The 24,633-nt window shown below is 44.1% G+C and overlaps 1 protein-coding gene across 1 annotated transcript in view; it reads right to left on the reverse strand.

Moving 5' to 3' along the window:
• The window catches only part of Ctr9 (RNA polymerase-associated protein Ctr9), a 29,121-nt gene that overhangs the window by 681 nt on the left and 3,807 nt on the right, over window positions 1–24,633 (reverse strand). Inside the window, 9 exon segments of the mRNA XM_028304343.1 lie at window positions 743–1,096; window positions 2,764–2,984; window positions 5,440–5,556; window positions 10,134–10,340; window positions 15,743–15,953; window positions 17,256–17,518; window positions 18,181–18,309; window positions 22,573–22,730; window positions 23,609–23,823. Of these exon segments, the coding sequence (XP_028160144.1) occupies window positions 743–1,096; window positions 2,764–2,984; window positions 5,440–5,556; window positions 10,134–10,340; window positions 15,743–15,953; window positions 17,256–17,518; window positions 18,181–18,309; window positions 22,573–22,730; window positions 23,609–23,823 (1,875 nt within the window).

The raw sequence follows: 24,633 nt of genomic DNA on the forward strand, positions 1-24,633 counted from the left end.
ATTACCGGTGATTGATTTCCGATATTTGATTATTTAAGAATGAAATGTTTTTTGATTTTTAATAGTGAACATTTAGAAAAACGTATAACTTGACTTAAATATGTTAAAAAATTAGTTAGAAAAAAAAAAGGTAAATATGTTAAAAAAATAGTTTTAATTTAATATGACATTTGTCGATATGTCCCAACACTAACATTTTTGTAACTCGAGATAACCTTGTAGAGACGTCGTTAATACTCTAGCTTGATTTTTATAATTTCGAATTACTACTTATTGGTGTAATTTAACGCTGCATTTACACGAAATTAACATTTTTATTGGAAGCACTGTCGTCGAAAATATTGTTTGTAGGTCAAACGTGAATTATTTCTTGTCCGCCAATATTTAGCTCTCATTGATCGCTACTACAAAGTTATGTCGTTACTTTTGATGGCAGCTGTCATTCTAATCAAGCTATGTTGGATAGACTATAATGGACGGTATTTGTCAGATTTTTTTTAATAACAACTTAGATGAAAATGTGATGTATGTAGGAATTGAAAATCAGTAATATTTGTCTGTATTTTTCCGGGATAAAACCACAAAAAAAGGAAAGTCCTGGCTTCGTCTTCTGTTCTGTCTTGTCCAAAATCACCTTTCTTACTCACTCATTCATTGCCTTTCACTCACTCTCTTGCGTCCCGTTTCACACTCCCACATGTTTTGATTATGTTAGATCTAAGATTGTAATTATTTTATTTACCTGGATCGCGACCTCGAACGGCTCTTCGAGCTCGATCGACTCTTCGACCTAGAGCGGCTTTTTGACCTGGAACGGCTCTTCGACCTTGAGCGGCTTTTTGACCTGGAACGGCTCTTCGACCTTGAGCGGCTCTTCGACCTGGAGCGGCTCTTCGACCTGGAGCGGCTCTTCGACCTGGAGCGGCTCTTCGACCGGGAACGGCTCTTAGATCTGGAGCGGCTCTTAGAACGCGATCGGCTCTTGGAACGTGATCGGCTCTTAGAACGCGACCGACTTTTAGATCTTGAACGACTCTTGGATCTCGATCGACTGCGAGATTTGGACTTAGATCTGCTCTTAGACCGAGATCTGGACCTGAAAAAAAGATAAATAAAATTGAAAAACGTTTTACTTGCTATTTAACAATGCATAACTGTTACATACACATAGCCACGATAGCCGAACGGGTCGGAGTGGCCGACTCGAGATCCGAGGAACGCGGGTTCGAATCCCACCGCCCCTCGACTATTGTGGTGAGCCCACTCGTAACACAAGCTTATTTAGCTTACCACGAGGGGCTAACGGGACTATTAGTAATTTGGGCAGTACAAATTGCTAATAATCTTTAAAAATAAAAAGAATGGGTATTACAATTTTAAATAATTGCAGAGGAGAATTCACTATCACTCGACTCATTCAACTCGCACGTGGATTTGGTCTCCTTGAACACGATATTGGCGCGTTGCTTCCAGTGACAAAAGACTTTAGAAGACAAAGACTTTACGCCCGTCTTTACAAAGGGTGCTTGCTAAGTAAAGCAGCAAATTGAACGTTTAATAAAAATGTTTGGGATGCGTAACTGCCTAGCTCGCATAAACATTTATAACTTTGTATATTGTAAAGCCTGTAAACCTTTGAAAAAGAGGCTGACAATAGTGACCGAGTTTCTTGCGCTGCTTCTTCTCAGCACTGGCCCATTTATTGTCCTGAAGCAGTGGTAGGGTTAATACTGGGACGTGTAAAAGTGCTTTTTTAATTGAATTGATTGTTGAATAGATCTCTGTGATTGGTTCGTGCGCACTGTGAGACCTCATAGTTTTGTATGTGAATACGGGCGTTAGTTTGTCTGTCTCTGTAAGTAAATATACAATACCTGTCACTGTCAGACGCCGACATGATCCTCTTACGGCCCTTGTTAGCGGGCGGGCTGCGGCTACGACTACGACTACGGCTGCGACTGTGCGATTTACGGCCCGCGTCGGATTCTTCGGACTCCGAGGTAGATAATAATATGGTCTCTTTAGACACAATCGTGGTGTTTTGTTTTAACAAAAGAAGACGAACACTAATGTCGCATACCTGTCACTGTCAGACGCCGACATGATTCTCTTACGGCCTTTGTTAGCCGGCGGGCTGCGGCTGCGGCTACGGCTTCGGTTGCGCGATTTACGGCCCGTGTCAGATTCTTCGGACTCCGAGGTAGATATAGTCTCTTTAGATACAATCGTGGTGTTTTGTTTCATTAACAAATGACGAACACTAATGTCGCATACCTGTCACTGTCAGACGCCGACATGATCCTCTGATTCCGATCGGAAATCGACTTGTATCAGATTCCGAGGTTGAGGTCTCTTATGACACAATCGTGGTGTTTTTTTTCATTAACAAAAGACGAACACTAATGTCACATGCCTGTCACTGTCAGACGCCGACATGATCCTCTTACGGCCTTTGTTGGCCGGCGGGCTGCGGCTGCGCGATTTGCGGTCCGCGTCAGATACTTCTTCAGATTCCGAGGTTGATAAGTCTCATAAGACAATCTTGGCACTTTCAATAACAAAAGAAGACAAAGACTAATGTCGCATACCTGTCACTGTCAGACGCCGACATGATCCTCTTACGGCCCTTGTTAGCCGGCGGGCTGCGGCTGCGCGATTTGCGGGCCGCGTCAGATACTTCTTCAGATTCCGAGGTTGATAAGTCTCATAAGACAATCTTGGCACTTTCAATAACAAAAGAAGACAAAGACTAATGTCGCATACCTGTCACTGTCAGACGCCGACATGATTCTCTTACGGCCTTTGTTGGCCGGCGGGCTGCGACTGCGACTACGGCTTCGGCTGCGCGATTTACGGCCCGCGTCGGATTCTTCGGACTCCGAGGTAGATATGGTTTCCTTGGAGACGATTTTCGCACGTTGTTTCGCGCTGAGCTTCTCGTCAGCCGCTTTCGCTTTTTCGCGGCGGCCGATGCCTTTTTCGCCCTGAAAAATTAATTGAATATAATGAAAAAATGCATGGAATGAAAAGGTGGCACTGAAATAGAGAAAAATAGATTTACAGGTCACAAATGTATTATCATCAGTGATGTCATCGATTATCGCGTCCAATAATACGATTAGAAGTACTTGAACTGCCATTAAATTTCTATACTTTTTGAGCAATCAAGACGTAACTTTCTATTTATTTATTTATTCAGAAACTCAACAGCTGTTTTACAGTATTCATGTTAGTTTGATGAGCATTAAATCTAAGCCAATTAAAGAGTTTCCTAGCTGCTTAAATAAGTTCGTACATTATTCCTATGGATTTTTAGCCGGAGTAAAGGCAGTGTAAAGAGGAGTTATAACGCCACTTTCTGGCCAACTTATTACTTATTAGGCTGAGTTGCACCATCTTCCTTCAACTATAACAAACGTCAAAAATCTGTCAAACTAAACAAAAACACACCGGTTATTGATATAGTTACGTTTAAAGTTAAGTGGTGCAACTCGGACTAGACAAGACAAGGTAATAAATTGACAGAACCAGTCAATGAGGGCTATCGTTTTAGCGCTCACCAGTTAGCGCCACTGTAGAGTAAGGTCCTGTCACTTGCTAGTAGCGAAGACAGTGGCGCCAACTTGTGAGCGCTAAAGTGGTATAGGTGACCCACGCTGAACTGTCCCGCCAAACTCAATGACAGGGGGGCGCTACCATCGTTCAACTATATGGTTTCCAACATGGCAAAAATCGGAACCAGCGATCCGGTATTGACGGTGGCGCCCCACTGTCAATGTCATCGATAGGACAGTTCAGTATTTTGGAACTATAGGAGGACTATCGCATTTGCACTCATCAAGATGGCGCCACTGTAGAGTAAGGTTCTGTCAATCGCCAGGGGTGCCAACTGTTAAGTATGAAAACGATAGCCCTCATTGACCTGACAAACGAGATTTTCCTGTAGATTTGGAATGGTATATATCGCTTACCTTCTTGCGTCCGCGCTTGCGAGGCGGGTCGCTGTCGCTGCCTGAGCCGGCGCGCTCGCGGCGTTTCTTCGTGCCTTTTTTACGCGCTTCGCCGCCCTCGCGCTTCTTGCGGCCTTTCTGTTTGGGTTCGCGGCTGAAACAAGAGGATTGTTTGATAAAGTGACGGCTAAAAGACAATGCCGGAAATTGGCGTCTTTTTTTTTCGCGCGGCCATCGACCAAACCTTGTTTTTTTATTACAAAATAGTGTAATAAACCAAACTTACTATGACATGTATGTATACCTCTAAACTCAGTCTGAACTGANAGCCGGCGGGCTGCGGCTAAGACAGCGTAACTTACGGCCCGCATTCTTCAGACTCCGAGGTAGATATGGTCTCTTATAGCACGAACTTCGCGCGTCGTTTTATTAACAAAAGAAGACGAACANCTTTCTATACTTTTTGAGCAATCAAGACGTAACTTTCTATTTATTTATTTATTCAGAAACTCAACAGCTGTTTTACAGTATTCATGTTAGTTTGATGAGCATTAAATCTAAGCCAATTAAAGAGTTTCCTAGCTGCTTAAATAAGTTCGTACATTATTCCTATGGATTTTTAGCCGGAGTAAAGGCAGTGTTAAGAGGAATTATAACGCCACTTTCTGGCTAACTTATTACTTACTAGCTGACCCGGCGAACTTCGTACCGCCTTAGCGTAGAGATTTTCTTAATATTTTTTTCCGTAAGAACCATCCTTGGACTTCCACAAACATTAAAAAAAAAGAATTATCGAAATCGGTTCAGCCGTTCACACGTGATGCCGTGACAACGCGAAACGGGTTTCATTTTTATATATATAAGAAGATTAGGCTGAGTTGCACTATCTTCCTTCAACTATAACAAACGTCAAAAATCTGTCAAACTAAACAAAAACACACCGGTTATCGATATAGTTACGTTTAAAGTTAAGTGGTGCAACTCGGACTAGACAAGACAAGGTTACAGTCAATGAGGGCTATCCTTTTAGCGCTCACCAGTTAGCGCCACTGTAGAGTAAGGTCCTGTCACTTGCTAGTAGCGTAGACAGTGGCGCCAACTTGTGAGCGCTAATGTGGTAGGAGGACTATCGCATTTGCACTCATCAAGATGGCGCCACTGTAGAGTAAGGTTCAAAATCAAAATCAAAATTATCTTTATTTGTTTAGACTAATTAAATTAGTTCTTGCAAATCGTCAAATGCTCTTAAGGAGCCTATACATGTCTCATTCTTTTTATGCCCTACCAGCGCTTCGAGACAAACATTTGGCAAGTGCTGAGAAGAAGCGCCGCAAAAAACTCAGTCACCACTGTCTGCCGGTTTAAAAATATAAAAAAGTAGTTAGGTTCTGTCAATCGCCAGGGGTGCCAACTGTTATAAAAACGATAGCCCTCATTGACCTGACAAACGAGATTTTCCTGTAGATTTGGAATGGTATATATCGCTTACCTTCTTGCGTCCGCGCTTGCGAGGCGGGTCGCTGTCGCTGCCTGAGCCGGCGCGCTCGCGGCGTTTCTTGGTGCCTTTCTTACGCGCTTCGCCGCCTTCACGCTTCTTGCGGCCTTTCTGTTTGGGTTCGCGGCTGAAACAAGTGTTTTGATTAAGTGATATTTAAATTGATCCAGAGATCTATATCGATCTCAAGCAAGTAATATACTTGCTTCATTCTTGGCGACAGAATAGCTGAACAAATAAATTGAATGAGATATCTCAGCGATGTTTTAGCGCTATATGCGTGTGCGCCGCGGTATAGCTGAAAAATAAGCCGATGTGCGATCTCGTCCCATCGAAAAATCACTTCTATAGCGGGGACCAGACACTATCTCATGACATTCATTCAAACAATGTCATTACTACTGTGGTTGGAACTTGAAATGAAGGAATGACGGTTATAGTGCGACAAGGCTATTTTTATGCGGGGTGATTTGGAAATTTATTATCGAAGGAAGGATTGGCAGTAATGTTGAGATCATTATCTGTATCTATAAAAGCGAAAGGTCACTGATTGACTAACTCACTCATCACGAAATCTCAGAGTCTCAAATTTTGGATAGGGGTTTCTTTTAGAATCGTTCTAGGTGCTCATTAAGACGGGATTTTGCAAAATTCAACTCCTAAAGGGGTAAAACGCGTATATGTCGCGGGCGGCTGCTAGTTATAGACAGTCTGGAGGTCTTATGTCATGTGACGTCACTCACCCTTCTTCCCTTGGCCCGGGACTGGCACTGCCGGAGTCGGAGACATATTCGTCGCGGCGGCGTCGGCCCTTAGGCTTGCCTTCGGGCGGCATGTCGGCGAATAGTAGCGCGTTCTTGGTCTTCTCTTTGTATTCTTGACGTTTCTGAAGCATCTCCACGGTGCTTTTGGCTTGTTCTTCCTCGCGGCGTTTGCGCTCTTCTTCCTGTGATTTGAAGTATGATTAGTAAAGGAAATGTATGACATTGAATAAAGTAATGACGAGCTTAGATTCTAGAGGATAGACGGTAAAACGGTAGACGGTGTCTTGGAAGAAAAAGCTGGACATAAATAAGTTCAGTGCTACAGTAAGCATTAGGTTTGACTTTTCAAGATGACCATTTGAAGCGACGATAAAAAGTGCTAGATATTAAAATTACTAGCTCGCGCTGGCCGTCACGTAGCGTGAGCTAGTAAACTTTAGTGCGTTTGCTGCATCTAGTCCTTGGCACCTGATAAGTTGTAAGTCCTGAAGGCCTATACACGCTGAAATGAAAGATCTAAGGTTCTCTAATCACCTTCCGACGGCGGCGATACCGGTAACAAAAAGCACTCTGCTGCTCAGTAACAACGCGTAGTGTGTTGTGGCGAGATGTTTGCTGCTGCTGTGTGGAGTCAGCTACGAGTCACCTAGCATTCTGCATAATTATCTCGAAGATCTATCTTCGCCGCAATGATAAGAATGATGTGGGGTTTCTAATCGCCTGCTGTCTATGGCGCTGCTCGCGCTGGCGGTCGCGCAGCGTGAGCTAGTAACTTAATAGTGCGTCGCGGTCTGCTGCTGCTGTCAGTCGGCTATGAATTTAACCTTGGCACCTGTTAAGTCGCAAGACGCCTGCAATGAAAGATCTAATGTTCCTAATCACCTGTTGCCTGCGTGAAGGCTTCCCAAAGCTGCATGGAGTCGCCAGCGAGCTTACCCTTGGCACCTGGTAAATTACTTGATAAAAGTCTTGAAAGCACATTGTAATAATATATCAAAGTTCTGTAAGTACCTGCTGCCTACGGAAGGCTTCCCACTGCTCGCGCTGGCGGTCGCGCAGCTCGAGCTAGTAAAATAACACGTCTTCTGCCGCTGCTGCGTGGAGTCGGCTATGAACTTGACCTTGGCAAATGGCAAGTTGCAAGTTCCTGAAGACCTACTACACGCTGCAATGAAAGATCTAAGGTTTTCTAAGAACCTGTTGCCTGCGGAAGGCCTCGCGCTGTCAGAGAAAAGTGTGTCGCGGCCATGCATCATCTGCTGCTGCATAGTGGAGTCAGCTACGAAGTTGTACTTTTAACATCTTAGCTTTGGCACCACCTGAAGGCATATTCACGCTGCAATGAAAGATCTAAGATTCCTAATCACCTGTTGCCTGCAGAACGCCTTGCGATGCTCGCGCTGACAACATGAGCTAATAAACTTTATAAGTGCGTCGCGGCGACACGATGTCTGCTGCTATTGCGTCAAGTCCCTGCCACCAATGAAGTTGCATGTCCTGAAAGTCTACACGCTGTAATGAAAGATCTAAGGTTCCTAATCACCTGCTGCCTGCGGAAGGCCTCCCTCTGCTCGCGCTAGCGGTCGCGCAGCGTGAGCTAGTAAACTGTTGCGTCATATCCTTGGCACCAATCAAGTTGCATGTCCTGAAAGTCTACTCGCTGCAATAATAGATCTAAGGTTTATCATCACCTGCTGCCTGCGGAAGGCCTCCCTCTGCTCGCGCTGGCGGTCGCGCAGCGTGAGCTCCTCGTCGTGCTGGCGGCGCGCGCGCGCCACGTGCCACTGCGCCTGCGAGAGCAGGTCGGCGCACGTGCGCGCCTCGCCCGCCGCCGCGCCCGGCTCGTAACGTGCACGTTCCGTCGAGGCGAGGCGTCGTGAGTACCTGTTGCCTGCGGACAGGCCCCTTTCCCACTGGGCACTTTGGGCATGGGCACGTGCCCAGGGCCCCGCGACCAAGGGGGCCCTGTCTACTCAAAAGACCTTTCTCCATGATGATATGGTCCTTAAGAGCCCAGGGCCCCTAGTAGGTTAAAGACGGCCCTGGCGGCGGAAGGCTTCCCTCTGATTGCTCTGGCGGTCGCGCAGCGTGAACTAGTAAACAACGCGTACTGTGTTGCGGCGAGATGTTTGCTGCTGCTGTGTGGAGTCTGCTACGAGTCACTAGCGCTAGCATTTAGTCTTGTCACCTAGCAATCTGCATAATTATGAAGATCTATTTTCGCTGCAATGATAAGAATGATGTGGGGTTTCTAATCGCCTGCTGTCTATGGCGCTGCTCGCGCTGGCGATCGCGCAGCGTGGGCTAGTAACTTAATAGTGCTGCTGCTATGCTGGGGAGTCGGCTACGAACTTGACCTTGGCAAATGGCAAGTTGCAAGTTCCTGAAGACTTATTACACGCTGCAATTAAAGATCTAAGGTTTTCTAAGCACCTGTTGCCTGCGGAAGGCCTCGCGCTGTCAGAGAAAAGTGTGTTGCGGCCATACATCATCTGCTGCTGCATAGTGGAGTCATCTACGAAGTTGTACATTTAACATCTTAGCTTTGGCATCAACTGCCATTAAAGATCTAAGGTGTATCATCACCTGCTGCCTGCGGAAGGCCTCCCTCTGCTCGCGCTGGCGGTCGCGCAGCGTGAGCTCCTCGTCGTGCTGGCGGCGCGCGCGCGCCACGTGCCACTGCGCCTGCGAGAGCAGGTCGGCGCACGTGCGCGCCTCGCCCGCCGCCGCGCCCGGCTCGTAACGCGCTCGTTCCGCGGAGGCGAGACGTCGTGAGTACCTGTTGCCTGCGGACAGGCCCCTTTCCCACTGGGCACTTTGGGCACGTGCCCAGGGCCCCGCGACTAAGGGGGCCCTGTCTACTCAAAAGACCTTTCTCCATGATGATATGGGTCAGCCTTGATAATTAAGTGCCCAGGGNTTGCGCGCAAGTTTTGTAAGAAATTGCAACAAAATAGTGGCATTGTATGTGTAAACAAACAATACCATCCATTAAAGGCTCCAGACATCAGTATAAAGTAGAATCAGCGCAATATTTTGTTGCAATTTCTTACAAAACTTGCGCGCAAAAAGCAAATCTAGTATGTAAAATCATCAAACTTCTAATGCTCGTAACTCAGCTCAGACTGAGTTTAGAGGTATACATACATGTCATAGTAGTTTGGTTTATTACACTATTTTGTAATCAAAAAACAAAGTTTGGTCATTGGCCGCGCGAAAAAAAAAGACGCCACCTCCCATACAAAATCTGGCATTGCCATTTACTAGATCGATACAGTCCGATGCAAACTTTATGGCGGCTCGGAACAACACACGAGTCCCTGCGTAGTAAACAATATAAGGTATCAGCGGGGTGAAGAAACCTGTGCGCATAAAACTTGCAACTAATAATCTCGCTACACTCTTGGAAACAAATCAAATCTTGGCTCTAGTGGAAACAGATCGAATACGATATGGCAGCGATGTTTTGGCGCTACGTGCGTGTGCGTCGCGGTATAGCTGAAAAATATGCCGCACGTTGCGATCTCGTCCCATCGAAAAATCGTTTCTATAGCGAGAATCAGACACTATTTCATGACATTCATTTAAGAAATGTTATTACTACTGACAGTGAGGTGGTTGGAAAGCGATTTGTATGCGGGGAGATTTTGAATGTTAACTTATTAGTGAAGGAAAGATGGACAGTAATATTGATGTTATTATGACTAAGTAGCTTTTGCCCACGGTTTCACCCGCGTGAAATTTAGTTTGTCACAGATCGTCATATGTTAATCTGGGTTATAAACAACAATACTGTAAAGTTTCATCAAAATCCGTTCAGTAGTTTTTGCGTGAAAGAGTAACAAACATCCAGACTTTCGCATTTATAATGGTAGGATGTTGATGCTGTGTTTGTAGGCCTAATAATGTGTCATGTGACGTCACTCACCCTTCTTCCCTTGGTCCGGGACTGGCACTGCCGGAGTCTGAGACATATTCGTCGCGGCGGCGGCGGCCCTTAGGCTTGCCTTCGGGCGGCATGTCGGCGAATAGTAGCGCGTTCTTGGTCTTCTCTTTGTATTCTTGACGTTTCTGTAGCATCTCCACTGTGCTCTTGGCTTGTTCTTCCTCGCGGCGTTTGCGTTCTTCTTCCTGTGATTTGAAGTATGATAAGTAAAGTTATAACAATAAATAAAACAATCAACCAATGCGTCCAAAGTACAGTCGCGCATATTGCAATACATTGGACATGTTTCAAGGCGGGATGACAACTAGCGGAAACAAGTGAAAAGTTGATGGAACGCGTTCGCGTGGCGGTCACCTATGTGCTGGACTAATCAAGTGAAATACGAGGTGGGAAATAAAGATATTGACTATCTGACTGCACCAGACAGTCTGCCCAACGGGAGAGATGGCGGGTGATCGTGTGGAAAGTTGTATCTGCCTCTAAAAACGACGTGAACGTCTCAACGTGATCACGACCGCACTGTTAGAGTAGGCGCACACCGTTGATTTTTCGTCGGCCGATTGTTTAGTCGGGCAGTTGATCAGTATGGGCATGTATGAGAGTACGCACACTACGCCGATTCGATTTGGCCGATTCTTCATACAATTTAAAATCGGGCACAACTATCGGCCAACTAAAAATCAACGGTGTGCGCCTACTCTTAAGTGCGAAACGACTAAGAAGGTGAGCATCTGCTGCCGGCGAAAGGCCTCGCACTGCACGTTCTGGCGGTCACATAGCGTGTTCTGGTATAAACTTAAGCTCGAGCTCCAGCCGAAATCCTCAACCACAGAGGAACTGGCTATCTCACCTCCAAATGCCGCAACAATACTGAGTCCTACCTGAAATTCTCAATCACATAGGAACTGGCTATCTCTCGCTGCAATGAAAGATCTAAGGTGTATCATCACCTGCTGCCTACGGAAGGCCTCCCTCTGCTCGCGCTGGCGGTCGCGCAGCGTGAGCTCCTCGTCGTGCTGGCGGCGCGCGCGCGCCACGTGCCACTGCGCCTGCGAGAGCAGGTCGGCGCACGTGCGAGGCTAAGCGTCGTGAGTACCTGTTGCTTGCGGACAGGCCCCTTTCCCACTGGGCACTTTGGGCACGTGCCCAGGGCCCCGCGACCAAGGGGGGCCCTGTCTATTCGAAAGACCTTTCTCCATGATGATATGGTCCTTAAGAGCCCAGGGCCCCTAGTAGGTTAAAGACGGCCCTGGCGGCGGAAGGCCTCCCTCTGATCGCGCTAGCGATCGCGCAGCGTGAGCTAGTAAACTTAATAGTGCGTCGCGGTCTGCTGCTGCTGTGTGTCGGCTACGAATTTAACCTTGGCACCTGTTAAGTTGCAAGACGCCTGCAATGAAAGATCTTAACCTTGGCACCTGTTAAGTTGCAAGACCCCTGCAATGAAAGATCTAAGGTTCCTAATCACCTGCTGCCTGCAGAAGGCTTCCCGCTGCTCGCGCTGGCGGTCGCGCAGCGTGAACTAGTAAAATAACACGTCTTCTGCTGCTGCTGCGTGGAGTCGGCTATGAACTTGACAAGCTGCAAATCTTCAATGTCTACATGCTGTAATGAAAGACCTAAGGTTCCTAATCACCTGTTGCCTGCGGAAGGCCTCCCTCTGCTCGCGCTGGCGGTCGCGCAGCGTGAGCTCCTCGTCGTGCTGGCGGCGCGCGCGCGCCACGTGCCACTGCGCCTGCGAGAGCAGGTCGGCGCACGTGCGCGCCTCGCCCGCCGCCGCGCCCGGCTCGTAACGCGCACGTTCCGCGCCCTCGCCGCCTTCAGCAGAGGCCAGGCGTTGGAAGTACCTGACAAAGTAAAACAATAAAATAAATATTTATTTAGGAAAACCAGGATTTTACAGTGTATAATAATGACAAGTTAGGCAACAAATAAACCACTTATAGAAATTGTGGAGGAGCCCTATAGCTCATTGGGGGAGGCCTATGTTCAGCAGTGAACGTCCTATGGCTGAAAATGATGATGATGATGATGACCGTTAAGGGCCTCCACTAAAACTCGCGTGAGTGCACGGAGCGGGACATATCATAAATAAATGCACGCCCGCTGCGGGCACGCGGGTGTCCGTTACGAGCATCTGCGTACGCTGATCATAATAATTTGAAAAACATAACAGTGCGCGGGCGCTACTCATCTAACGCGCAATAGGTAATCATTGCAGATCAATAGCGCGTGGTCATGCGGCGCTACTCGTCTAGCGCATAATAGGTAAACATCACAGATCAATAGCGTCAAATAATACTCGCTCGTGTGACACCTGCAGCTCGTGGACGGCTCGCAGCACCCTATTGAGCTCCGAGCGTTCGTCTTTAAGCACGTGGGCAGCCAGTCTTCTCAGAGTTAGCGCGGTATTGTACAATAGCGCGTGGTCATGCGGCGCTACTCGTCTAGCGCATAATAGGTAAACATCACAGATCAATAGCGTCAAATAATACTCACTCGTGTGACACTTGCAGCTCGTGGACGGCTCGCAACACCCTATTGAGCTCAGAGCGTTCATCCTTTAGCACATGAGCCGCCAGTCTTCTTAGAGTTAGCGCGGTGTTGTACAATAGCGCGTGGTCGTGCGGCGCTACTCGTCTAGCGCGTAATAGCGCAGAGCGTGCGGCGCCTGGTCTGCCCGCTAGACCGTGAGCGCGCGCTACCCACGTTAGCCATTCCACGTCGTGGTGCATACGGAACTTGCGAATACAGTTCTCGTACTGTGGGGAAACAATGATTTACATGTTAATTATTTACCTTTGATTTACCTATACTAATATTATATGCGAAAGTAACTCTGTCTGTCTGTCTTGCTTTTACGCCTAAACCACTGAACTGATTTTTATGAAATTTGGCATAGATATAGTTTGAGTCCCGGGAAAGGACATATGATAGTTTTATCCCGGTTTTTTAGACAGGGACGCGCGCGATAAAGGTTTTCTGTGACAGACATAATTCCAAGCGGGCGAAACCGCGGGCGGAAAGCTAGTTTGGTATAAATTAAAAGATTTTCTACTTATTTATTTTTTTGTAACTTTTAAAGAACACCTAACTTCTGATTGGCCCAAAGGTCCACTGAGATAATTTCTTAAGGCATCTTATTTGCATGTAATCAAAGGAAAGAAGCCCACTTTGTAACTAACCAGTTTCGTACACATTTGACTACTTGTAATTGAAGATCAATACCTTATGAATTACTTGAATTGGTCTTACTTGAGTTATTTGAATTGGTCAATTTGCGAATTGGACGATTAGCTAATTGGAAATTGTGAAAATTTGACAATTTGAGCGTTGGATAATTTGCAAATTGGACATAATGCGCCCATACGTAAAAAATGCGATTGCGGTCAAATACCTGCCTTGTCTAGCATAAAAAAAATAATTATAAAATAAAATAATGATCAAACTATGAATATCAAAAGTGTCTTACCATCTGTATAGCGTTGATGTACTGTTTCTGTTCGACGTAAATGTGCGCGATATTCATCCAGACGTCCGGGAAATCGGCCGTAGCCTCGCGAACTTGCGCGAATATGTCGCGAGCTTCGTTCACGCAACCCTGCAACAAGTAATAACGTTTATTCACATGCAATGGATGTAACTGTGATTTCAAGTTGATGTACCAAATAAATAAAATTAATAAATACTTATACGACATAAGAAAATACATACATGGGCTATATTTGCAAGATATAGTCTGGGAGTCAATACTTTAATGTAAGTTTAGGTCTTCAACTAAGGATAGACCTTGGACATACGTGGACTTAGGGCTATATTTCACCGGGACACCATGGCGGCGCAACCAGTCGCCGCTACCAACAAAATGTATACAGCTTTGCGCAACCAAACGGACAACAGGTGAGTAACTCTCTATAGAGCTGTATACATTTTGTTGGTAGCCGGCGACTGGTTGCGCCGGCGAATATAGCCCTTAGTGTTCATTGGCTGTTACTCTAAAAATCAGTTCCTGTGAAATGACCAAAGAGACTGAAGCGGGAGGTCTAGAAGTCCTGTTATACACACCACAAACTTTTATCAGCCGATAGTTTGGTTGGGCTTTTAATGAGTATGAACATGTATGGAAGTACGCACATTACACCCATTATGAATTGGCAGATTCTTCATACAAAAGTACTGTAGTTTACGGGACTATTCCCACCTCTCGTTCCCACCACTGCTACTCCTGTGTAGCCAGGATCTACAGCTTGACCGCCACAAAAACCCAACCAATGAAGGTCAAGTTTGTCCCGGGGGAAAGTTAAACTGTCATTGGACCCGCAACGAAATTAATCAGAAGAACATAGGAGGAGTTCGAAATTAAGGTTCGACTTCCCTCCATTGCAAAGCGGATGACAGGTGACAAACAAAGGTTTGAGGAAAGTACTGTAGTTTGAGGAGAAGAGGAAGAATATCCCAATTTATCTATAAGGATGATAACTCACTTTATGCGCAAGCACACATCCGATGCCATTAGCAGCCCAGATGTTCTTGGGGTCGTTCTTGAGCACTTGCATGTACATGGCTAACGCTCGCTCCTGATGCCTCTTCTCCCTGTCTTTTTCCCGGCACGGCTGGTGTAAGGTTTGCAGCCACACGTTACCTGTTTGAAGAAGATATTTTCGTTTATAAAAGTTCTGAAAGCAAGTGCACAGGTGGATGGAACCTATAAGAAATTATAGCTAGCAACTGCCGCGGTTTTGTTTTTGATCTGGCATAAATAATCTTTCACATGCCCACAGCGATATTAGCTGACAGAATCGCTCAACTAATTGGCAGAGGGAGTGGCACTGAGCTTGCAGGACGAATAGATGTTGAGGTAGAAAGTGGTAGCCACGCATTGGAAGACAAATGTAACCCGATCTTACACTTTGTAGAACTACTAATTTCGCGGGAAGCAGACTCGAATAGCGCAGGATCTAGAATAGAGAGAAACACAGGTCTCAATGCGATCGGTTTTTGTTTATCCCTTTTATTTTGATGGAACATGAAAGCCGCCCTCAATGATAGCAAATCTTATAGAACAGGAGCTGTTGATGAGAAATTCTTGAAGCAGCTCTCTGTCCAGCAGTCTTTTAGCCTAGCAGAATGCTTCATCATTACCATCATCATTTCAAGCACAGGACGTCCTCAGCTGAACATAGAACCTCTTCCAATGATTTCCACATCGCCCGGTTGGTAGTGGCCTCCATCGAGCACCTTCCTGTTACCTTTATGAGGTCATCGGTGAACTTTGTGGGTGGACGTCCTACGTTGGGTTTTCTGTAATGCTGGGGCCACACTAACGGCTAACGTCAATGCCCATTATCGCGATAATTATTGCGACACTGACGTAGTGTGGTGCCGCTTCATCGCATTAATTCTNTCACCTGCTGCCTGCGGAAGGCCTCCCTCTGCTCGCGCTGGCGGTCGCGCAGCGTGAACTAGTAAACTTATAGCTAGTAGCTTTAGTACGTCGCGGCGACACGATGTCTGCTGCTGTTGCGTCATGTTCTTGGCACCAATCAAGTTGTCTACACGCTGCAATAATAGATCTAAGGTTTATCATCACCTGCTGCCTGCGGAAGGCCTCCCTCTGCTCGCGCTGGCGGTCGCGCAGCGTGAGCTCCTCGTCGTGCTGGCGGCGCGCGCGCGCCACGTGCCACTGCGCCTGCGAGAGCAGGTCGGCGCACGTGCGCGCCTCGCCCGCCGCCGCGCCCGGCTCGTAGCGTGCACGTTCCGCGCCCTCGCCGCCTTCAGCCGAGGCCAGGCGTTGGAAGTATCTGAGAAAGTTATTTAGTAAATTATCTTCACATTACGTCCTCTTACCCTTAATGCTTCAACCACATCTTCGCGTACAGATGGCCATCGCCGGCGCAATCACAGCGCGATCAAAGGTAAATGTCAGGTCGCGTGAACTGTCATTGGCCTTTGACCACGCCGGCGATGGCGATAGGCACGCGTTAGTGTGATTGAAGCTTAAGGGTCTCCACTAAAACTCGCGTGAGTGCACGAAGCGGGTAATGCATAGAAATGCACGCCTACAGCCGGCAAGCGGGTGTCCGCCGTGAGTACCCATACTAATATTCAACATATCACCACACCACACGCGAATACCCGCACGAGTTTTAGTGGAGGCCCTAAAGAACAAAATATGAGGTGGACTATACTGCTGTACTGTGTGTACTAGTTTCCACCAAAACGGAGAGGAAAAGAAATATGTTTGAACAAGCAATCAGATTTCGTTAACTACCGTTCTTAACTACCTCTCCGCTCAGCTTTGGTTCGGCAAAGAGGAAGGAAGGGATATGAATAAATAAACGCCTTGGTGGAAACTGGGCCTAAAAAATAAAGGAGAGCAAAGGGATTCGTTAGCGACATCAAGGATTGCAAACTAGTGGTAGACGTTGCAACATCTAGTATCTAGCGTAGTAGGCTAGTATCAAATATTAGACAAAAAGCGTCAACTAAGAAATACTCACTCATGTGACACTTGAAGCTCGTGGACGGCTCGCAGCACCCTATTGAGCTCGGAACGTTCGTCTTTAAGCACATGAGCCGCCAATCTTCTCAGAGTTAGCGCAGTGTTATACAATAGCGCGTGGTCATGCGGCGCTACTCGCTTAGCGCGCAATAGGCGAGTATCATACACAAATAGCGTAAAGTAACTAAGTAATACTCACTCGTGTGACACTTGAAGCTCGTGGACGGCTCGCAGAACCCTATTGAGCTCCGAGCGTTCGTCTTTAAGCACGTGGGCAGCCAATCTTCTCAGAGTTAGCGCAGTATTGTACAATAGCGCGTGGTCGTGCGGCGCTACTCGCTTAGCGCGCAATATGCGAGTATCATACACAAATAGCGTAAAGTAACTAAGTAATACTCACTCGTGTGACACTTGAAGCTCGTGGACGGCTCGCAACACCCTATTGAGCTCAGAGCGTTCGTCTTTAAGCACGTGGGCAGCCAGTCTTCTCAGAGTTAGCGCGGTGTTGTACAATAGCGCATGGTCATGCGGCGCTACTCGCTTAGCGCGTAATAGGCTAGTATCATACACAAATAGCGTCAAGTAACTAAGTAATACTCACTCGTGTGACACTTGAAGCTCGTGGACGGCTCGCAGAACCCTATTGAGCTCCGAGCGTTCGTCTTTAAGCACGTGGGCAGCCAATCTTCTTAGAGTTAGCGCGGTGTTGTACAATAGCGCGTGGTCGTGCGGCGCTACTCGTCTAGCGCGTAATAGCGCGGCGCGCGCGGCACCCGGTCTGCCCGCTAGACCGTGAGCGCGCGCTACCCACGTTAGCCATTCCACGTCGTGGTGCATACGGAACTTGCGAATACAGTTCTCGTACTGTGGGGAAACAATTATTTACATGTTAGTTATTTACCTTTGATTTACCTATACTAATATTATATGCGAAAGTAACTCTGTCTGTCTGTCTTGCTTTTACGCCTAAACCACTGAACCGATTTTTACGAAATTTGGCATAGATATAGTTTCGAGTCCCGGGAAAGGACATATGATAGTTTTATCCCGGTTTTTTAGACAGAGACGCGCGCGATAAAGGTTTTCTGTGACAGACAAAATTCCAAGCGGGCGAAACCGCGGACCGAAAGCTAGTTTGGTATAAATTAAAAGATTTTCTACTTGTTTATTTTTTTGTAACTTAAAGAACACCTACCTTCTGATTGGCCCAAAGGTCCACTGAGATAATTTCTTAGGGCATCTTATTTGAATATAATCAAAGGAAAGAAGCCCATACCTCCATGCAGTGTGTAACTAACCAGTTTCGTACACATTTGACTACTTGTAATTGAAGATCAATACCTTATGAATTACTTGAATTGGTCTTACTTGAGTTATTTGAATTGGTCAATTTGCGAATTGGACGATTTGCTAATTGGAAATTGTGCAAATTGGACAATTTGAGCGTTGGATAATTTTCAAATTGGACATAATGCGCCCATACGTAAAAAATAATGATCAAGCTATTAACATAAAAAGTATCTTACCATTTGAATAGCGTTGATATACTGTTTCTGTTCGACGTAAATGTGTGCAATATTCATCCAGACGTCCGGGAAATCGGCCGTAGCCTCGCGAACTTGCGCGAATATGTCGCGAGCTTCGTTCACGCAACCCTGCAACAAGTAATAACGGTTAGCCAAGAGTTCACGCGATATTCGACCATGCGATATATGGAAAATTGGGAATCAAAAAGCCTATGATCTGTTTAGGTCTTGGATTGAATGTGAAACGCCAATGTGAAATAAAAATGTCCTTGTGAAATTATCAAAGTTCTGTTACAGTAAAAAAGGTAGCCCAAAAAGAGCACTTAACATGTCTCCTTATCTTTTGCATTGCGTAATATATTGCAACCAATTATTGTGTAGCACGTTTGATGGTTAAGAGCGTTTANATATACCTACTTCAGCAGAAATACCAAGCCTACATAATCTAGCGGCCGCCCGCGACTTCGTTCGCGTGGACCTCGTTTTACCCCCGTTAGATATGATGTTTTACCTCATTTTACCCATGTTGATAGATGGCGTTTCACGGTTTCCCCCGAATGAATATTTACGAACGTCATACCGTAGTTTGTCCATTGCTGTAGACTTTAACCAATGACGATGGATGGCGCTTTTAGACACGTCTTATTTATTTATTGAAATTTATTTGCCACATATCGTTTGTGTGTTTGTATATTTGTTAAATTGTAAGGGGTAATCTCGGGATCTACTGAACTGATTTTAAAAAATCTTTCACCAATAGAAAGCCACATTATATCTGAGTGTAATAAGTTATATAAAAACCAAAAGTCGAAGTCAAACATTCTTTATTTGTGTGGACCTNCGGGTACTTCTCATTTACACTCAAATTTGATGGTCACACCATAATAGTTCATAAACTGTATAAGTTAAAACAATAACTTTGAAATCAGATGATAAAATATCTATTTAGCTACATACAAAATAAATTTTATCGTAATAGAAGCAAAAATAATACGAAAAAATCACATGAAACGATATAAAACGGGGTCATTTTTCGCGTTCTCATCGTGTCACACCTTCGGTTGCAATGAAACATTTGGTTACTGCATTCACAATTTTCATTCAATTTGTGTGTAGCATATACTAAAATCATCGTAATTAAATATACTTTCTACACAATAGTCAAAAAAATATCTTCTTATAATTATTTTGAATTGAGAAAGCGAAATACGTTGGTCACACGATTTTAGGTACCTAAAATTTTGAGCAATAATACAAGATTGCCGTTAAACCGAACACCAGCAAGCAATCACAGCGTTCTATTCGGTTAACGTCAGTCGCGCTTCGACCATTGGGGAGGTGAGATAGGTCGATCGTCGCTCCGCGAAAAAAATACGTAACTTTTTGTGATTATCTGTAGACATACCGTCGCTTGCTTGAACAATATTTTCTACCTCTAAAATTTAAACAATTTAATTGAAACTTTGCCATTGAAAACTTAACATGTTAGACTTATTTGTGTAGTATTCAACTTGAACCGTTAAATTCAAATTTAAGGATAATTCATAAAAAACTAAAATTTTCGTCACCTTCGTGGCATCACCTTCGTGGTATTTTATACACGAAGGTGATTTTAGGCCACGAAAGTGATTTCTTGCTTTGGTTTATTTTAAAAATAGTGACTGGTGTTTATGTTTTTACCTTAGGTTTTTACAATATTTTAATAACTAATAAATTATACGTGGTAAGTAGAGATCAGTACATCAATAAATAAATAAGGGCCTCGTATTTTCGTTGTCTGTCTGTATGACTGTATGTATGTCTGTATATGTGACTGTGTATCTGTTTGTAAGATAAAGTTTGAGTTAAAAGTTGTACAAAAAAATACGAGGCCCTCTGGCCTAAATAAAAAAATATATGTATTTTTGTTGAGGGACTGATAAATCAGTTAGAGTTCTTTTTTATTGAGGTACTGATAATCCGTTTTTTGCTTCTTTAGCATTTCAGAATGCCACCAGTGTCACCCTTAAAACCAATTGCGTAGAATCTTGTAACTTAGTAGGTGACGTAATCGGTAAAATTTTATCTTTTATTTAACCCATATATGCCCAGAGGCACGAAAACGACCCAATGGTACATGTTCTCTTGCGAAGCCAATTACAAAAAAACTCTACGTTTTTTTTCTGTTTTAGCGCTATAAATATAATGTTGAAAGAACTTCCTATTCAAATATAACAATTACTAAGATCATTCGCCGCCACTTTTTTTCGAATTTGAAATTAAATTTCACAGATTTTTTTGTTGTTGAAATTAGTGCACCCAGTCTTACAAAAATGTAAATATTCTTTTATGTATTCTGTTTTAAACGATTATTGCGATTGAAATATTGAAATGAATATATTTTCAAGGTAAATAAGTAAGAAGTGTTATGAAAATATAAATATCTGCTTTGTTATTTTTTTTTAAAGTTCTGTTGGTCGAAAACGACCGCATGGGCATATATGAGACAAGAATGTAGATTTTCATAGTATAAAGTATTTCAAATAAAAGTCGTGTTTATTATATAATTAGTTTATAATTTCATCAAATTATAGCAAATAGTGTAAATTAATGTTATATAGTTAATTTAGAACCTTGAATAATTACACAGTTAGTACAATTTAGGCACGAAATTCTGCAAAACACTTGTTTGTTTTTACATAAAGCACAATTTCTATGATTCTTACTGGTGAGGATCAAATGCTCAGCACCATACAGCCTTTTAGAGGTATATTAGAGGCACTGGGCGTGTTGAAGGTCCAGGTTGAGTTCGAGGAGATCCATTTGTAAGAAGGTAATTTCTAGCAATTTATCTTCGAAACTTCAAAGTGTCTACAGATGCTCCAAGTGATCTCACTATTATGGCAAAGTTATTGATGGGAAGGAAAAAAATGGTTCTAATGTTTTTGACATGGTTGATTGATGTCACCGTCAATAATAACTCTGGAGTTTCGAAGATTAATTGCTAGAAATTTGCTTCCAAAATATGGATCTCCTTGAACTCAGTCTACCTTCAACACGCCCAGTGCCGTCTAATATACTACTAAGTGTAAGGCGATATGGCGCTGAGCATTTGATTGATCCTCACCAGTCAGATTGGTTGAAATTGTGCACTATGCAAACACATAACTGTGAAGAAATGCAGCAAGTGTGGTGTAAATCTCCATGGCAAAGGTTTTGCAGCCTAAATTGTACTAACTGTGTTATTATTCAAGTTTCTAAATAAACCAAATATTATTATTACACACTATTTGCTATATTCTGTAAAAATTTGTAAACGAATTCTATAATAAATACGACTATTATTTGAAAATACTTTATACTATGAACACGTACATTCTAGTCTCATATATGCCCAGGCGGTCGTTTTCGACCGACTGAAAAAAATATAGTTCCAAATCCTGAAATCCAAAAACTCATCGTGGTTCATGATTATGGGTCTATATAGAGTAAATATGCCAAATTACATAAAAATCTGGGACCTAAATAGTTCTGGGCATATATGGGTTAAGTTGGTACCTATTTGTATTATGTTATTGCTATTTATCTATGAAAATAAGACAAAATATATGTTTTATAAACACTTAAGAGTCATTTACAGTAGTAAAGTTTAAAAAAATTATTACTGTGAAGTACAGAATCACTTTCGTGGCATCAAAAAATTCAAAACGTTAAAGCTTCCAAACGAGACTCACTATTTGACTGATTTACTGAGAATACAATCTTCACATCAAGAGCTACAATTTTTGTTTACAAAAAGTTGAAATAAGTTAGAAATAAAATTCGCCACGAAGGTGACGATGAGAACCGTGGCGATGAGAAATACCCGGGCAAAGTTTGTATGGGACAAAGTGATTCCTTGGTTCAATCTACTTGAAATTTAGTTTAACAATACCTTAAAATAATTCATGAAAGACGTGTGGAACGTGTAGAAAGTAATTTTGGCAGTCATTTTCTTCGAAGTTGATATCAATACTACTTAGTGCCTTTGATTTAATTACTTTTTATTTTTAAAAGTGTTTGAAAACTCCATGTCAGATTGTGTTCAATNTACTGTTTTTGCGCCAAATGGCGTAAACGCTCTTAATATTGTATGGCTTTTAAAATTTGGAACCTCAACTTCATGAGAGTGAGTGCTGCCTAAGACGAAACTAACGAAGTCTGTTATGTAAAAAAGGCATAGTTGTAGTTGTAGTGTTGTTGCCAAAATAAAGTTATTTTCTTTCTTTCTTGCATAGGATTCTGTAACTCCTGATTTATGACAGCAAATTGAGCAAAAATAATAAATTTACAGATTAGTAAAATATTTCAAAACGATTTCACATCATGAAAGGTAGAATAGACCAGGCATATTTGATAGGTGTGAGTACTTACTTTATGCGCAAGCACACATCCGATGCCGTTAGCAGCCCAGATGTTCTTGGGATCGTTCTTGAGGACTTGCATGTACATGGCTAATGCTCGCTCCTGGTGCCGCTTCTCTCTGTCTTTCTCCCGGCACGGCTGGTGTAAGGTTTGCAGCCATACATTTCCTGTGTCAAGAAGATATTTTTATTTATAAAAGTTCTGAAAGCAAGTGCACAGGTGGATGGAACCTATAAGAAATTATAGCTAGCAACTGCCGCGGTTTTGTTTTTGATCTGGCATAAATAATCTTTCACATGCCCACAGCGATATTAGCTGACAGAATCGCTCAACTAATTGGCAGAGGGAGTGGCACTGAGCTTGCAGGACGAATAGATGTTGAGGTAGAAAGTGGTAGCCACGCATTGGAAGACAAATGTAACCCGATCTTACACTTTGTAGAACTACTAATTTCGCGGGAAGCAGACTTGGATAGCGCAAGATCTAAAATAGACAAACACAGGTCTTAATGCAACCGGTTTTAGTTTCTGATTAATTTTAATGGAACATGAAAGCTCCAAAATCTTAGAGCGCAGGAGCTGTTGATGTAGAAATTCTGGTAGCATCTCTCTGTCCGTCTTTCAGCTGAAAAAGAGTACTTTATCATCATCATCATTTTTAGCCACAGGACGTCTACAGCTGAACATAGGCCTCTTCCAATGATTTTCACATCGCCTGGTTGGTAAAACCTGGTCCGTGAGCACGTAGAATTTTGTCCAATGACTCCAAGCTACACATTCTTATCACTCGCGCGTAATTATATTGCTGTCGTGACTGTGCGACGGGCGCCCGCAGTGAGTGTGCGAGCGCGACAGCAACATAATTACGCGCGAGCGATAAGGATGGGTAGCTTGGGGTCATTACACAAAATTCTACGTGCTCACGGACCAGGCTTTAGTGGCCTGCATCTAGCGCCTTCCTTTATGAGGTTATCGGTGAACTTTGTGGGTGGACGTTCTACGTTGAGTTTTCTGTAAAGAAGAATGCTTGCTAAAACCCAACTCACCGAGCGCAATAAGCGAGTAGGCGTCGTTGGAGGTGGGTGCGTTTTGCAGGATGCGCTCGAACTTCTTCTGGCCCGGGCCCCACTCCTGCTGGGCCAGGTGCAGGTTGCCCAGCAGCGACCACGTGTCCGGGTGCTCCGTGTTCACCTTCAGGGCTTCCTTGAACCAATCGGAGGCTTCGTAGATCTGGCCCTTGTCGCGGGCCATGCAGCCCAGCCTGGGAAAGAAAAAATACACTCAACATCAAATAAACCGCACCTTCCGCGCGCGAACTTTATAAATTTTCTTCTGACACAATCATGGTGCCCCAATAATATTGGTGTTATTTGAAAGCCCAATAAATATCCTAAAAAAAACACATTCAATTTCTTAATAAATGATTAAAATGTACCATAAATGTTACTTGAAAAGAGACCTCACTTTGGGCTCATCTCTGGGATCAATTAAATCAATTTTTATGGTTTTAAAACCAAATAATGATCACACGTGTCCTGATGGATAGCGATTAATCCCAATTTAACAGTTTTATAGCTATAAAAGTTGGCTCAAGCGTAACTACTTATTTTTTGAAGAAGTGACTCTGGATCCTTCTAAAGACACATTTTTGGGGTAAAAACCTTTCCTTTAATGAAATAAAGTATAGAACTAGGCTTTTAAATGGTGCCAGTATTGGTGGGAAGTGGGGAAGCATACGTTTGAAAGTGCTTGTCGCGGAAGGTGCGATTTATTTGATGTCGAGTGTAGTTTGTATCTGATAGCAATGATTGGTTGGGTTTTTGTGAAGGTCAAGCTGTAGATCTTGGCTACACAGGAGTTGCAGTGGTGGGAACGAGAGGTGGGAATAGTCCCGTATCTCAGCGGTTCCCGAATGGTGGTCCGCAGAACCCTGGGGTTCCGTGGAAAGGCCGCAAGGGTTCCGTAAAAAATATTATCCCACGTTTCGTGACCGACGTTGTTCGCTCGCACCGACTTGTTTACGCACAAGGGAGGGGCAGGGCGTGCGGGCGGAGTAGTACGGGGGTTCCGC

This window comes from Ostrinia furnacalis, unplaced genomic scaffold, assembly GCF_004193835.3.
Source record: "Ostrinia furnacalis isolate ACB-3 unplaced genomic scaffold, ASM419383v2 OfSCF1416, whole genome shotgun sequence".
Classification (NCBI taxonomy): domain Eukaryota; kingdom Metazoa; phylum Arthropoda; class Insecta; order Lepidoptera; family Crambidae; genus Ostrinia; species Ostrinia furnacalis.